General features: G+C 36.9%; 1 protein-coding gene across 1 annotated transcript; it reads left to right on the top strand.

Moving 5' to 3' along the window:
- Nucleotides 1–526: 526 nt before the first annotated feature.
- Nucleotides 527–17,375, top strand: si:ch211-136a13.1 (HHIP-like protein 1). The gene is made up of 9 exons (XM_027175672.2): nt 527–1,058; nt 4,763–5,409; nt 6,080–6,223; nt 10,027–10,355; nt 11,287–11,413; nt 12,185–12,330; nt 13,207–13,288; nt 14,685–14,767; nt 15,450–17,375. The coding sequence occupies exons 1-9, from the start codon at nt 774–776 to the stop codon at nt 16,376–16,378; spliced, it is 2,772 nt and encodes a 923-aa protein (XP_027031473.2). The 5' UTR covers nt 527–773; the 3' UTR covers nt 16,379–17,375.
- Nucleotides 17,376–17,684: the final 309 nt, after the last annotated feature.

Below are 17,684 nucleotides of genomic sequence, written 5' to 3'. Positions count from 1 at the left end.
AATGCCTAAAGTACTGCTAAAGATATAATATTTATTAAGATAAGGTGAACCCATGGTACATGTTTATTACAATATTAATTAATTCATTCATTTTCTACCGCTTATCCGAACTACCTCGGGTCACGGGGAGCCTGTGATTAATTAATTAATTAATCTGTTCAGCAAATTGATTAATTTAATTTTCTGCAAACAAAAATGGATGTTTTGCCTTCTTTATGATTCAGAAGACCATGATTTTAGTCCAAATTGTTATTCATTCAAATTCAGACTGAGAATTGAAATGAATTGTGGAGCCAGGAATCGTATTGTAAACCAGATTGCATTGTGACATATCATTACACCGCTACAGTATGAGGAGAGATTCAACGTATGAAGTGAAAGTGACTACAAGTTTGTGATAGAGGCCAGTCACAATGAGTAGGAATGCCTTTGCTTGAGAAAACGGAGAAAGAGTAAGAAGGCGGGAATGAGAGGAGGAGAAAGGGGTAGACACGAGAAGGAGGGAGGAGAGGAGTGTGTATGTGTGTGTGTGTGTACATGTGGCTGGAGCTCAGACTGTTGAATGAGACGGCCTTGTGTGACTTCAAGCTGTTCATTCTCTCTCTCCACCAGAGCACATGTTCAATGAAAGTGTGTGTGTGCATGTGTGAGAGCGCTGACAGCCGTCCAAGTTAACCCACGAATAATTCAGCAGCTAGAGCAGCGTACACACAAAAGAAAATTCCATATAATTCATACCTTTGTTGGCTGGAGCTTCTGCTTTCATTTTCTTCATGGCCATGAGTATGTTAAGACTCTGGAGAGTTGGACTTCTCCACATTCTGCTTTGGTTCCTATTGAGCTTCCTGCATACAGATGCCCACCCGCAGTGTCTGGACTACAAGCCTCCTTTTCAACCTCACGAGCCGCTGCTCTTCTGCAAGGAGTATGCCAAGTTTGGCTGCTGTGATTTGGAGCAAGACAAACAGATTTCATACAGATTTGACCAAATTATGGATTACTTTGATCACTCTGGGTTCATGGCCTGTGGGAAGTTCATCCGCAACATCCTCTGCCAGGTAAGACAGAGTTTGGTCTGCCAGGCCTCTCATCACTGTGGGGCATCGTGTTTGGAAACCAATAGCTAATTCATCAAAAGAACCAAATCTGACATGTATAACATTTAAATATTCTTCTGCTTAAACAGTGTACAGGAATCATGTGTTGAGCATATTGAAATATTTGAAACAGAGACTTGCACAAAGTCATGATTACAGTGAAGACCTTATGTCACTGTGTCCTCATGTGTTCTGAATGAATGGTAGGTTTTACATGAGAATTAATTATTTTTGGGGTTTCAAGGTTTCACAGTTTCCCTTATAAATTTGGAATACATTTTATCTTTATCCAGTAAATCAACCATTATATCAGTCTTCTTGTGTCCAAGATTTGCATCATGCTGATAAAGGACATGACCAAAAATGATAACAACTGGTTTGTTCTTCAAGTAAAAGTATAAACTCAAACACACTTCACAAGGGCATTAAGTGTCTAAATATAAAGGTGTGCATGGTGGATTTCAGCCATCCTTATCTCATCATGGGCAAATAAATACACATAGATTTAGAACAGCACAACATATCATTATGCAAACCCAAGTCTGACTCATGCCTGTTTCGTGCCTAGTCTGCCTTGATCTATTTGGATCTAAATCATATAGCACAAAACCAGCCATTCTGGCAATGCCTTTAACAGATAAGAATAAAAATACAACCTTAAGCACTTTTGGGACACATTCAAACCAATTCAACAATGGCGTTTTGTTATACCGCTCTGATCCTCTATAGTGCGGTCTGCTGAGGAAGTATCTCATTCCCTTGACCACTTAGAGAGGAAGCTTTGCTCAATGACAGTCTTTGTTGGGACATTTATCTCAGCTACAGGGAGCTGCTTGTGTGGCAGTAGATTTCTGGGGTGAACCAAAACATCATCTTCCTTTCAAATCTGGAACAGCATCTCTCGTAACCTCAGACAGTGGCCAGGGCTATTAAGTAAGTAATACAAAAAAACCATCAATTAGATATATGAAGAAGATGGAGGACAGTAAAAAGAAAGAATAATAAATGAAAATGAAGATTTGCTGTATGACGCATATGCAGTTGAAGATTAGCGGTTTGACACAGATGCAGAATTTATGGTGGCTAAAAAAACAAAGTTTTGCCAAAGCATTAGGCTTAAAATGCAAAACAGGATTTATCCTTAATAGTCTTTATCTGCTATTCTATCCTGTTTATACTGTACATTGTGGCATGATTCTGAAATGTAGAAAATATTTACTTGTGACTGTATATAAAAATAAGCAGGAATTGAAATATATAATGTAGCTCACTATCTACTTTAGATGGCTGTTTTCCAAATTGAGTAGCAAACATTGCAACTGGATCTTTTGGATCTCTGAATCCTTAGGATCTCTGGATTTTTTGGAACTCTGGATCTGGATATTTAACTAATTTAATTTCTTTTGTGTGTTTAACTAAGTGCTAATGGCTAATAGCATGCATCTTAACATTCTTTCTTTCTTTCTTTTCTGTTTTAATACTAAGACTCTATATATATATATATATATATATATATATATATATATATATATATATATATATATATATATATATATATATATATATATATATAAATCACACTTTACATATCAAGCTACAAGATAAACCAGGGTAAAATGACTAATGTAAGTAAATAACCTGTTTAATAAAATATTTTTTAGGTGATATATAGACAGATAGAAACAAAATAGATAATACAGACTTAAGCAGCACCACAGTGACTCATAACCTAGCAGTGTCAGGAAGCCATATTTAAATGTTTAATTTAGAGCAAAGGCACTTTACAAATCAACCTTTTGGTTGTTATATTTCATGAAAGAATTGATGACATGTCTTTGTTTTTTTGCAAATCATAGTAGAAGAGAGATTCCCACTTAGTCACCGTATAGAATGTAGCTCACTGGTTTTAAAGGCTTAGTGGAATGCACCAAATGTGGCGGCTGTTAGTTTAGTATTGGGGAACCATCTGTTTTCAATCTATACAAAAACCCAGTGGAGTTTGACTGATCTAAAATCACAATCACCTGCAGAGCTTTCCAATTATCGAATGTCAATGTAATCTAAACACAAAAATGGAAAGAGGTGATGATGAATATTTGTGAAAATTGATAAAGTCTGGGATGTGCTGCTGGGTGTTGAAAGGACAATCATGACAATATTTTTGCTTTTGTTCCTGTTTATCGAATTACAGAAGAATTACAAAGTAAAACATTATATTTCCAAAAAGTAGAAGAGAGCTGGAGAGCTGGAAAGCATGACAAGGTTTGGGTGAAATTTTAGGTGGATAATTGTATATAGTTGAAATAAATACTTTGTTCCACATATAATCAAACGCTGTCAAGATTAGAAGTGAGGTAAAGCAGGAAGTCCTCAAGACTTTAAGATTTTCACCCAGATAAACTAAGGCAGAGACATTACATAATCCATGGCATGTGTGGTTTAACATGCACCAGACATTTCAGTTTACCATAAATAACCTTTAAAATGGGAATAAGTTTAGTTTCAATTTTAATCAAAGTAGGGAAACTTCTATACCATTAAATATATAAATCTTTACAATTCTGCCAGCTTGTGAAGCAATAAATCCTAGTCATGTTAATTTGGTTTTATTGTTGTAAACCCATTATAATCATTTGGGATGATTTGCTTGGGTGTAGATGTAAGACATTGTTGTTGAGGTCGATGTAGTGATGGGTGTGGAGTTGTGGCCGAAAGGTAATAAGAGCTTGGACTAGCCAATGTGCCCATGAGCTGATGTATTTATATCCCAAGTATCCATCACTAGCTACTGAACTAAATTCTGGGAACTCAACAAAGATGAACGTGCAGAGTGGCACGTTTCAGGAGGGAGTTCAGAGAGAGAGAGAGAAAGAGAGAGAGAGAGAGAGAGAGAGAGAGAGAGAGAGAGAGAGAGAGAGAGATGGGGGGCCGCAAAATTTTTCCATTTTCTTGTCTTTTTAAGTTAAGACTCAGAATGTTAGATGAATATATGAAATCTGCTATATGAGTATATCTGCAGAATTCTCCATATATACTAATAATAGGATTTCAGTTTATTTTCAGTAAGTAAGAAAAGGAAACTTGAGAGTGCCTGAAGAAGGTATCTAACCTGGCACAGTCATATTGTGCCATATATCCCATAAATCAATGCAATGACTATTACTTTTTCTGCTATAAAGACCAAATGAAATGTTATTAAGGGATAGATGAGTTTCTTTCTTTTCTTTTCTTAACTATACAAAGCTAAATCTAATTTTTAAATTAAAAAAGCAAGAACAACCATAAACCACTGAACAAAAAAACCCCAAAAAATCTCAGTTTCCATGTATACCCTGTATTCCTGTTTTTTACATGTTCATTTTTGAATTATATTTCCTTATAAAATAATCATTAATGATATTCCAACCTGTTCTGTTAAAGACATTCCCTTTTTAAATGTATCATCCGAGCCATTTTTTTTTGTTTCAATCAACTAATGCAAATTTTACAATTTACAAATTGTCAAATTGATATTTTTTTTTTATTATATTGCTAACCTGTGGTATTTTATACTTGGTATTTTTTTAAAAGGAATTAAAAGAATTATTTGGATATTTTAATGTACATTTTATTTGATCATATGTCATGACAGTTAACACTAAATCCGAATATGTTCCATCTTGTAGGAATGTTCTCCTTATGCAGCTCATCTGTACGATGCTGAGGATGCGAATACTCCCATGCGTGAACTCCCTGGCCTTTGCCGTGACTACTGTTCTGATTTCTGGCAACACTGCCGTTACACACTTAGTCTGCTGACAGACAACAACATCACTACCATCATTGAGGAGGATCGTGATAAATTCTGTGACTTTTTGGAGCTGAAGGATCCAGAGTATTGCTATCCCAACGTTCTTGCCAGCGACGAGTTAAACGCTAACCTGGGAAGCGTTCAGTCCGATCCCAAGGGCTGCATTCAGCTGTGCCTACAGGAAGTAGCAAATGGCCTGCGTAATCCAGTGGCAATGGTGCATGCAAATGATGGCACACATCGCTTCTTCATAGCTGAGCAGCTGGGCTACGTATGGACTTACCTGCCAAATGGCTCAAGGATTGACAGGCCCTTCTTAAACCTCACCAAGGCTGTGTTGACCTCACCGTGGTCTGGGGATGAACGTGGATTTCTCTGTATCGCCCTGCACCCCAGGTTCAGCTTGGTTAAGAAGGCATATGTCTATTATTCCGTGTCTGTGAACAAGCAGGAGAGGATAAGGATCAGCGAGTTCCTTCTGTCAAACACGGATATGAACATGCTGGATCACTCCTCTGAGAGGTGAGCTGAATGGAGATAATAATGAGTTTATTTTAATTAAATTTCCACAGTATAGTCATATATATTTCAGCTACAGAAACTGAAAACAGTTTCAGAGCACCAATGTCAAAGCTGCACACTAAAATTCACACACTTTCAATCTTTAAAATAACAATTTATTCATTAGAAGTTATACACTATGACTAAAGAATGCACCATGACAGCGTGTCCTTTCATAGGAAAGTAATAAACGACAAGCTTGACATAATGTTGTACCAACAAGCACAGCAGCTATAAACATCCGTTCACTTGACAGCCTCTTTTTCTCTCTTTTAAAGTAAATAACACAAAAAAAAGCTTGAACATTTTGAAAATTTCAAATAAACCGCTTCTGTTCTACATCAACAATGCACTTACACACTTTCTTAAATCTCTGTTTATGTTGAGTGTCCACCATTTAAGTCTCCCTTTATTGTTATAACACATTAGGGCGAGCGCTTTAATATATGCAGTAGTAGCACGAGTAGTCCATCATGCCACATCACTTCCCCCAGTGTGCATTGTTTGCATGGTCTGAAGTTTGTTATTGCTCACTTAATTCAAATACATTATACACCATTAAATTTGAATAATAAAACAAACTATTGTGGTTTTTGTGGCTTTCTATAATAGTGATTATTTTTGTTAACAGGACCCTTTTGGAAGTTGTTGAACCGGCATCAAACCACAATGGAGGCCAGCTTCTGTTTGGTTTGGATGGCTTTCTTTATATCTTCATAGGAGATGGAGGCAAAGCAGGAGACCCCTTTGGCAAATTTGGGAATTCCCAAAACAAGTATGTGAACTTTTGTCAGATCACAGTTATTTATTTTTCCTATAAACATTTCCAGTAATATAAATCACAGGTCTTTATAATAGGGCAGCACTCTTAGAGAAAAATACTTAAGTGTATCTTATCTTGTTCACAGGATATTTTTTATAATCCAGTTGCGACAAAAGACACACTAAACAAATCTATAACTTTGGTAAAATGTAATGAACTTAGTCGATTTCCCAAAATAGAAAGAAATAAGTACTTTCAACCAGTGAGGCAATAACTAGAATAAAGCAGCTTTGTATTAAGAATGTAACTGAATATGAAGGTTTAATATAGAAGGAACAGATAATGTGGTCTAAATTGATGCAAATGAAGGACAAGCTTATCAGAAAGGTTCACCTGGCCTCTGATTAGAAGATTAGAGGATCTGAGCAAGCATTCAGACCTAAATATAAAGCTTGTGGAAAAAAGTAAAACCATGTTTATTTGTTAATTCATCCATAGTAACTGCCTGGTTAGGGTTGCAGTGACTTAAACAAGCCTATTAGTCTGTTTATATTTTGGGAAAATAGGGTGGATTAAAAAAAAGAAAGAAAGAAAGAAAAGACACCCTTTTCTTTTTTCATGGCACCCAGCTTAAGATAAAATCCAGATACAGATATAGATATTTGGCGCACTTAAATTATTCAAGAAAGAGGTTGCTTTTCTGAGGCATTTCATTACACCTCAACCACCCATTCCCTAACATCATTAGAGTAAAAACCTTTTTTGTTTGGTCCTTCAGGCTCTCCTTTCCAATGCACTGTAGTATCTTTGCCATGGGATAGTTGAGTATGCATTTTAAAGCTTAATTTAAAATGTTAATTAAAGGTATATTAATGGTCCTTAAGATTAACAGCCTTGTGACCAGTAAAGGTGCAGATTATGAGAGCACAGAATGGTGCAAATAGTTTAGCATAGTTGTAGTTATTAAAATAATGTACATTTATCAAATCTGCACAAGTAGAGAGGATGAAATAGAAAAGACAGCAATGTCTTGTTACTGTTGATAATGAGTCGGACTCCATTGCATCCTTTGTACTAGAATCCTTTAGAGATTTCCATATGACCCATTTATCCATTAACATCTGTAAATATTCAAAGCAAGGAACCCATAACTTACTTTTGGAAAGGAAAATTAGCCATGTGTTACCTCAGCTGGTGACTGTCCAGGGTGTTTGGCAAACATTTACCCTTAGGCACCAATGTACATTCATTCAGACGGAGACATATCCTCAAAATATTAGTGTTGGCTCTGGCAGCCTGGCTTCCCTAGCAATGACCAGTGAATCTACAGAGAGCGGCACAGTGCCACTATAAAACACAGTTTACCTTTAGAAAAAGGGTCTGCCGTATTCACACAGTGTAAACTATGGCTTTAGAACGTGGGTGCCAAGATGAAGACGTCAATGACCAGCACTTTGGATAAAGTGCAGAGTGGTAATATGGAGACTATGTGTTAAATGTCTCATTGTGGCGCACAGCAACTGCTTCAAGAGCTACCACAAGGCATTGAAGTCGCAGCAACTACTTATGGCAGACTTCAGCTGCAATGTAAAGTGAATATAAAATTTGTACCCACTCCAGCAAAAACTGTGCAAAAACAATAAAATAGAGATAAATCGTTTCAGATTTTTTTTTTACCTTTAATGTGATATAACACCCAATAAAATTCAAGTGAAAAACAAAGAAAAACATGATTCCAGAGAGTTTCCGAAACATTACAAGTACAGAGGAACACAGTTAATGCCATCATCAACAAGTGGAGAAAATGAGGCACCTCAATGACAGTAAACAGGATGTCCCCCCAAATTTAACAAAAGAATAGGAATAAAAATTAGCAGGGAAGCTGACAAGAGACCTAAATGGTGGCTAAACTGAAGCCGCTTATCACGCAAAGAATACCATGCACCAAGATAGAATAAGGGATGTTCCAAATACCGATTTGTTTTGACAGAAAACCTGTAGACTTCTTCTAGACAACTAGACAAATTTCACTTTCCAAGTCAACAGAAGATGAAGTCCAGATCTAAACCCTAATGAAAACTTAACTAAACGCTTTGCACAGAAGATCCTCACAATTTGCTAAATAAAAAAAATAAATAAATACAAGAAAGAGTGGAATAAAACTGCTTAAAATAAAGACGTTTTAAAGACAAAATATTCTTTTAGTAACAATTCAATAATTCTAAATGACACGTCAACATGTACAAATGTGGAAGTTTTTTGGTTTTCTTTTCTTTTGTAGATTTTGCACCGGAAGGTGAAAACGGTCTGACCTGATTTATCTAGATTTCAGATCGATTTTCTAGACAAATTTACAGATTTGCCTTAGACTGTAAAATTTTTCCATGTAACACTTTTTGTCATTCCTAATGTGTTTATTCTCACGCTGTTATTCTCACACTGACATCGTCTTTGGAATCCCTTTATGTTCCTCGTTATGTTTATCTGTATCTAATGGATTTAAATTTAAATGATGAATGACTAGGAACTTAAAAACTAATTTGGATACAAATAAAATGCACACAAATATCCATCCTAACCCCAACACATGCTTTATATCAGATGTACTTCTTCACATTTGAACTACAAGTCTACTCTTGCTAACAAGATAATTTAAGTTTATAGATGCTAGTTTAGTGTCATGCTACCTGTGCATATCGTCAGTCATCCCAGATGTACCGCAAACTCCCTTGAATCTCGTTAGGAATATTAATGTGATTTCTGACACTGTGCACATTTTGAGCAGCAATATAAGCTGTAGTATCATCTCAGGTAGATTTTCCTTGATGTCGCCACCTCCGGCTTGCTCATTAGGGCTAGGGATAGATATATTGTATTTTTATTATTGTAATGTATTTTAAATTGTGTTAATCTTTTTTAAATTGTGTTAATCTTTTTTAAATTAATTTTATTTTAAATTTATTATTATTATTATTATTATTATTATTATTATTATTATTATTATTATTATTATTATTATTATTATTATACATTTATTTCATTTTCTCTCTCTTATGTTTCCATACATCTGTAAAGCTGCTTTGAGACAATGGGAAATTGTTAAAAGCACTATACAAATAAATTGAAATGAATTGAATTACATTGAAAAGTAACAGCCAACTAGAACCATTTTCATTTCTGTATGTGACTTGAAAAACTGAGAGGAAAGAAAGGTGTCATGTTTAAAGTAGCCAACATAGGATACATACTGTAGTGCAATGGACTGAGGCTCTGCTTCAGAGAAAGCATTTATTCCTCCATTCATTTACTCATCATTATTAAGTGCTTTATCTGATCATGATGAAGGAGGATCTGAAGTCTTTTTAAGCAACAAAAAGCATGAGGTGTAATTACACCTCTGGGTGGGATACCATCCAAATACTCATTCACATAATTCAAGGCACCATTCAAACACTCATTTATATACTCACACCTAGGAGCAATGTTTTTTTGACAAACCACCTACCTGAATGTTTTGGGAAGAAAACCGGAGAGGCTGGAGGGCACTTGTGGACATAGAAAGTATTTGCAAAACACCGCTGAGGAGTAAACCTTAATTTAATGATACAGCTATTTGATTTGTTGTATTTTTAATGTCTTGTTGCCATGGTAAATGTTTTGTGATTGTGGTGTATGTATGTTCTACATTGTCGCAGGTGTATATTGCACCTTGGGTTTAGGAGAAACTCTTTGTCATCTCACTCTGTGCCAGCTTCATATATGTTTGAAAATGCTTTATATGAAGAACAATACGAACATTTGTTCACATTTTGCAGATCCACACTACTAGGCAAAGCTCTACGAATTGATGTGGACAACAATGATGATGGTGCCCCATACAGCATCCCCTCTGATAACCCTTTCCTTGGGGAGAAAGACACAAAGCCAGAGATCTATGCCTTTGGAGTAAGGAACATGTGGCGCTGCTCCATTGACAGAGGAGACCCGATCACAGGCCATGGACAGGGTCGCATGTTCTGTGGAGATGTTGGCCAGAACAAGTATGAGGAAGTGGATATGATTGAAAAAGGGGGCAACTACGGATGGAGAGCAAAGGAAGGGTTCTCCTGTTATGACAAGAAACTCTGTTTGAACTCTTCATTGGGTAAGACAATCTTTCCAGCTCTGCCTTTTTTTTTCTGAAAAGGTTTTTGATTATTCAAACTGTTCTTTCATTCAGGGTTCAGGGGTCTTTTCACCCAGACCACGCATGTTCATTTAACCCAAATTGATTATTAAAGAGAATGGGAAAAGTTTTGTGCTTGGGATTTATAACATTTTTTGTATTTTATATCTATTACAAATATTCTTAAAAATGCACTGCCACACGTATTTCACGTTTGTGGTAATGTCTGAAGTTTACCATGGACTCTGTAACATTTTTTGTGGTTACCTTGTTTCAAGCCATTCTACTGTGGTATAGAAAGCGTGCAGGAAGACTCAGCTCGATTTGCGCCAGTTCTCATTAATATTCAATGAGCTATGCTGCTTGGCTCTGATTGGCTAACCGCTAGGATATGAGAGCATGACTATTCATTCACCCAGCGCAATAAGTAGCCTAGGCTAGAGGAACTTTGTTTACAATCACCTGGAATTGCGACAGAATGGCTTCTTCAGGTATGTTGACGTTCTGCCATCCTTGCTGTATAGGAAACTCACTGAGCTACACGAATTCCGTGGGCGTGGTCTCAAGTGGGAGAGCTCATGAATAGTGATGAGCTCGATCATTTCTACGTCACTCTGAGCAGCTTTTCTAACTGATGCTTATTTCTTTTAAGTGGCTAGAGCTGACAGGGGAGGTAGCAGTTCATTTTCACATTCCCGACACAACACAAACACATATGGACCTAACACATATCAAAAAATACAAGTAAAAACGGTTTAAAATTAACATTGCTCGACTTTTAATAGAAAATGTACGTCTGGATTAACTCGGGCTTAACTAAAATTGGGCTTAGAGAAAAATGCTCTTTTCTCTAAAATGCACGTATTTTGATCTGTAATGATTTTCTGCCATTTTTGCTTAATTTTCCCAGATGACATCCTGCCAATTTTTGCTTATCCACATAAACTTGGGAAGTCAGTGACTGGTGGCTACATCTACAGGGGCTGTGAGATGCCAAATCTTAATGGTCTTTACATCTTTGGGGATTTCATGAGCGGGTACAGTGGCCATGCTATTTATGTTTTCATAATTGTTTCTCATATAGTCTGCAAATTGGAGTAATTTTATAAAATATGTGGAAAAAACTTTTATAGCAACCACTCGCTCAGGGAAATGAATATCAAGGACTTTGCATAGACTAGAATGCTTAAAGAATATATGTAATTGTAATTTGGTGAGGTTTTTTTGCTATAAGTGTATAAGTATCTAGCATTTGTATATAGCATTTTTGGAAGGAGACTCCAGTGTGAGTGCTTGATATCTTTTGGACATAAAGCTTTGTTAATTATCCCAAGTTCCAAAGTCTTCATGTTGGAAGAGAGAAAAAAATTAGGATGGTGAAGGAAAGACTGTTAGTATCTGTTATTTTTAACTAAACTTTATTTTTAACTAAATGTTGCTATAAGTGGATAAAAAGTATGACGTTTCATTTTCTAATAGATACACAAATGTTTAGTGTTGGATTAAAACACCTTGTGACAAGCAATTATTGGAAAATTACCAATTTTAGGTTGGTAGTGGTAACTCTTTGCAGCAGGCCGCATCACACCACCCTGATACTGATTTGTTTACAGGTCTTAAAAAATCCCTGCTCTTTTTCACAATTACAACACAGATGTGTTTCTTCTGCAGAAAACAAACACTTGCAAATGTAAAAACAAGCACATGTAAAATCAGTCATTAATTAACAATTGTTTTTTTTAACCATTTTTATTTCATGGTCATTTCTGTTTTATGAAAATCTGATTTTGTTTTCTGTTTGAACCCAGACGACTCATGTCTCTTAAGGAGAACACAAATACTGGAGAATGGGAATACACAGAAATATGCATGGGCAGGGACAAGACATGCCGCTTTCCAAAACTGATCAACAGCTACTACAAGTACATCATTTCCTTTGGTGAAGATGAGGCAGGTAACCTTGAGGAGTAGCTGTGTGTGTGTGTGTGTGTGTGTGTGTGTGTGTGTGTGTGTGTGTGTGTGTGTGTGTGTGTGTGTGTGTGTGTGTGTGTGTGTGTGTGTGTGTGTGTGTTCGGGGTGGGCGGGGTGGGGGTGGAGAGGCCATGCATTGTTAATTATTTTGATTTCCGTCAGGTTATCTACAGATTCCAAATACCTATTTAAAAAACAATAGATTACTAATTAAATGAAAAATTTCTGTTGAATATACAAGCGAAGATGCATGAAGTTGTCCAAATATGATAAACCGGAATTGTGCTGTAGTGCAAAAGACTAAGCTTTTAAAGAATCCTTGTTCCACAAATCACAAGTCAACAGCAACTATGCTAGGTATCTAGCTAACGTTAACGCTACAGCTAGACCTTTAGCCTTACACATCCATGTGGCATGCAAAAAGTTTACGATTCCCAACATTTGTTATTCTAAAATGAAAAGAAATACAATCCATGCTAAACCCATTTTTTTAATTTCTTGAATTTGCAATAACAAATGGGCTTTCATACTGTATTCATAACATTATCTGGATATTAATATCTACTATGTATTTTTACACTGGCGATTTTTTTTTGCCATTCTTTATTTGCATCACTTGTGTATACCTTGTGTGCACTGGTGCAATCCCTTTTCTGTACATTTTATTGTATTTCCTTTTTAGGAAATTCTTTATATAAGGACTATTTTATATAATGACAATAATAATTTAAGCAGCATTTGAACACACCATAGATTATTTCATCTTCTCAAAAATGATCTAACCTTATTACAGAACCTCTTCATATAATCTCTTAATTGTGTATTTGATTTAATTTGTATTTCCCCCACCTACATTTAGGTGAGCTGTACTTCCTAGCCACAGGAACACCGAGTGCAGCTTCCAGAGGGGGAGTTGTGTACAAGATAGTGGATCCATCCAGGTACTTGCAAAGTATCGGTTGTGTGACTTAGATATATTGAGTTCATTCTCTAATAACAGAAACAGTAAGATCCCCTGAGACAAATTTGAAGCAGTAGGTTCATTCTACAATGCCAATAGTTGGTGCAAGTGGATAAAATGAACTCAGTATAAAAGCAGATAGTTGATTCTGGATGATAACTGTAGTGTATAGAGCCAAACTCTGGTGTATAGAGTAAAATGCAAACTTGGCCTGCAAAATCAACCGAACACAATCCCATAGAATTTTTTTTTGAAACAGTAAAGGAAACAACATATTAGGGCACATATTCTAGCATAATTTCCCCCAGGTGATGGAGTAGTAGGCTAAAATCAAAAGGAATTGATAATAGGATTCATATTTGTCAATGTAATATTGATAATACAATACTAAAGGCAGGGTCTACGATTTTTGAAAGCCAATGTCGACATATAAAATCCCCAAAACAAACACGCCCCTAACCCAAATGGGTCCCACCCCTGTATTGATAGCTCCACCCACACATACATACGTAACCCAAGCAACTAATGGAAAGAAATGTGTCATTATCATAGCTGAAGGGAAGAACAATACGATCACCTATCGAGAAGGAAAAAAGCACCTCGGCGTCTTAAGTAAAGTTGGATTTTCCGAGTCAATAACTCCTGAGCTAAATGCTGTTATTAGCAAACCGTGCTTGTAGCTGCCTCTCTACATTACTATGATAGAAAAGAGGTGTTATTTGTGTAGTAACAGCGTTTAGCTCAGGAGTTATTGACTCAGGAAACTCCAATCTGTGAATATACGGCCAACTTCCCGCTCCTTCCTTTCCCTCCAGCACTGGAAAGCTGATCCTAAATTAACATGTCCTACTTCTTGCCTTATCGTAAGCCTTTCTTCGCTTTCTTTCTTTGTTTTTATCCTCCATGTCATAAACCCGCTTTCTGCTAATGTCACACATGCGCACTGAACACTCTCGCCCGCATATTGACAAGCCACGCCCCTTTCTGCTCATTGGCTACACGTTTGTTTTGATTTTTGTTTTGATTTTTGTTTATAATTCGTCCCAACTCAGTTTTCTGAAGCATTTCTCAAAAATCGAAGACCCTGCCTATAATATTGAGAAAATAAAGTGTGGAAACTGTATAAACTGTAAAACACATGTAACACATGTATGATAATATCCAGTATCTTTCAAAGATTCATACTGTGGATATTAGAGAAATACTGAATACTCATACTGTATCATTGACACAATCATTCATACTGTAGATGTTTGGACTGATTATAGAAATACCATAATTTTTGGGTTAACACACTACTGACCTGCAAGCTGTTTACTATAACATGGTTCTTTTGGAGCAGCTACATTTTATATCATGTCATTATATCTTTTTAGGAGAGCACCTCCAGGCAAGTGCAGCATCAAACCCAGTCCTGTTCAGATAAAGGGAAAACTGCTTCACTTTCATCCTAAAGAGGGTAAGAGGATCTGCAAAGAAATTCAACCCTTGTTTTCTTCTCTTATCTGGTGAAGCTTTTATGTACCTTATAAGTCTTAAAGTTATTACATAGATACATATGATGAGGTTTCCCACCGCCCATAAACATGGCAGGAGTTGAATTAGCTACTCAATTTATTACACCTGAGTGTGAATATGTGTGTATGTATGTGTGGTACTCTGTGATGACCTGGCAACCCATCCAGGGTGCATTCCTGACTCTTGCCCAGTGTTAATGGGATAAGCTCTGGATCCACCATGACTCAAGATAAAGGTTAGGATAAAGTGGTTGCAGAAGATGACTGAATTAAAAAAAAAAAATAACAGAAATTTTGTACCAATTATGATCCAAAAATCTTGCTTGTGCCATCACCAGCATCAATGTCACCTCGATCTCAGCTCTGTTCCAAACATCTGTAATCTGATCTTTCAGTCACAATAACAGAAAGCACTGGCTTGAAGATTTTCAATTGATTTAATCTGTCAGATCTGATCTAATCAATCAGGTAAGTGGTTGTGATTGGTTATGGCTTACTGAAGGTTGTGAGGTCAAATTCCTCAGTGTCGTGTGGTTAAAAGCATCAGCCAAATGAGCCAATGCAATGCAATTACATGTAATATAGGTATGAATTTAAAATCCATGATCTGGTCTTCTTTTACAGAGTTTGTGATCAACAAAAAACCTACAACCACTGCTTCCCCTAAGACAAAAGCAACTACTATACCTAGCACAACTATGGCTCAGGCCACAACAAGAAAACCTACCACTGCATCTCCAAGGATCTTTACCCAAAAGCCAAAAATCAGTACACCAACTCTGAAACCAAGAACACCTACTAAAAAACAACTGACTCCTGCTCCAAAGCCAACTTTCACACCAGTAAGGACAAATCCTAGTGTTTTCAGGAGAAATCAGTCACCAATGGGGACTGTGCATCCACTCCATAGCCAGAGCACGACAATAAGACCACAGTACATCACCACTTTGAAAGTGAAATCAGAAACGACACCTCGAAGGACTCCTCCACCAACCACATTACGTCCATACACCAAGCAACCACACACTTCCAGCAACACTCATCCATACTGGACTGCCTCTATAACCACCACCAACACTAGGCCTGCTCCTTCAGACTCCATGAAGACATCCCAACCTACAGACAGGCCTCACAAAAGTGGCAGAGGGAAAGGTCGAAAACACGGGCAGAGAAGAGGTAAAGGGGCTCGCAGAAGGCATCGCAGAAAGCTAGTGAGGCTTGTCGGTCCTGATCCGAACCTGTCAGATCGTGGACGAGTGGAGATCTTTGTGAGGGGTGAGTGGAGTACAGTATGTGATGACCTGTTTGACAAAAAGGCAGCAACAGTGGTGTGCAAGCAGCTGGGCTTTGCTAGAGCACTGAGGCTGGCGAAACCTAGCGAAATGGGACGTATTGCCACTAACCTCCGAATCCTGCTGGATGATGTAGAGTGCGAGGGAACAGAGAAGACACTGCTGCAATGCAAACACGCTTTGGTCGGCCAGCACAACTGCTCACATGCTGAGGATGTAGGGGTGGTGTGTGGCTCAGAAGAGGAGCATGCTGTCAAGTGATGACCATTTCCCAGTCTACTCTTAAATGACTAAAAACCTTGGTCTTGCTCTTGATTTGCTTGTTTGTAAAATGGTGATGAAATCCCTCAGCACCATCAGTCTTAGTCTAATTTGTAATACTTGCAGATCATTACTTTTTAAATTAATATTTACAGATAGTGCTAATGTTAAATAAGTATAATACTGTTGTTAAGTCAAAGAGAGGTGTTGATCATCTCAGACTAAGACAAGGCTATGTAATAGGCTAGGATAGGTAATGTGCTGTCCTTTTTAAGGCTCTTAACCCTCAATTGCTCAGTTGTATTAAATGAGAAAAAAATGTAAGTTGCTCTAGATTAGGGCATCTGCCAAATGCCATAAATGTAAATGTAAATGTAGTAAGAGTCATGCAAATTATTTAGAAAAGAATGCAAGAAGGGAAACGCTTCTTAGCCCTTTATTTAAAAAATGTTAATCACACACACACACACACACACACACACACACACACACACACACACACACACGCACACTCTCTCTCACACACACACACACACACACACACACACTCAGATCCCAGTCATGCTCCAAAAACTACTAGTAAGTTTTCTAGAAGCGTGAAGGGACTAAATCTGGAATGAGATACACAGCAAGCACATACAGTAAGTGACAGCTGTGCACAGCCTTCTAGGCCATATAGAATTGCAAGTACTATGTATAACGCTGCCATCTTCTGTTCCTGACTACACTACCCTACCCACACAGGCAAGACGAGCTGCATGTCAAATAACTTGCTTTTTAACTCCACCATACCTAGTTTGTATGCTTATGTTCAACCATTCTTAATTGTAATGCTTTTGGTCAGTAATGAGTTGGCCAATGTTTACTATCTATTATATTTGGATGTTTAGATTAAAAAATCTGGTTTTATATCAACTGAATAATATGAGACTAAAATGCTGGACATTCATTGTTATTTTGAAGGAAAAAGAATATATAAATAAAGAAAATAACTTAATTATGTTAAGGTTACTTGTGTGGACATTTTGAATAGAAGACTTGGAAACACAAATGAGGTGGTTTTCAGCTGTTTATTTGCTTAAAAAATATATTTAAAAAAACCACACATATATATAATATTCATTTAATGTCATCGAAAATATATATTATATAATATACATTTTATAAATATTTTGTTTTTATGTTATATATATATTGAATGCCATCACATGTACGCCAGGGGGCGCACACGCACATATTTCACGTGTTTCCTCAAAAGCACTGTTGAAGAGTTAAAACTCCACGGAACTTTCTAGTGTCATGTTAC

Source organism: Tachysurus fulvidraco, chromosome 13 (assembly GCF_022655615.1).
Source record: "Tachysurus fulvidraco isolate hzauxx_2018 chromosome 13, HZAU_PFXX_2.0, whole genome shotgun sequence".
NCBI lineage: Eukaryota > Metazoa > Chordata > Actinopteri > Siluriformes > Bagridae > Tachysurus > Tachysurus fulvidraco.
The sequence above is the reverse complement of the archived record's forward strand: the minus strand, read 5'-3'. Positions and strand labels throughout refer to the sequence as shown.

What these genes read in the sequence shown, in the direction of transcription:
- si:ch211-136a13.1 (XM_027175672.2), top strand. Translation starts at nt 774, where the DNA reads ATGGCCATGAGTATGTTAAGACTCTGGAGAGTTGGACTTCTCCACATT. An exon ending in TCCGCAACATCCTCTGCCAG is followed by an intron (nt 1,059 to 4,762) that starts GTAAGACAGAGT and finishes TCCATCTTGTAG; the next exon opens with GAATGTTCTCCTTATGCAGC. An exon ending in CTGTTTGAACTCTTCATTGG is followed by an intron (nt 10,356 to 11,286) that starts GTAAGACAATCT and finishes TAATTTTCCCAG; the next exon opens with ATGACATCCTGCCAATTTTT.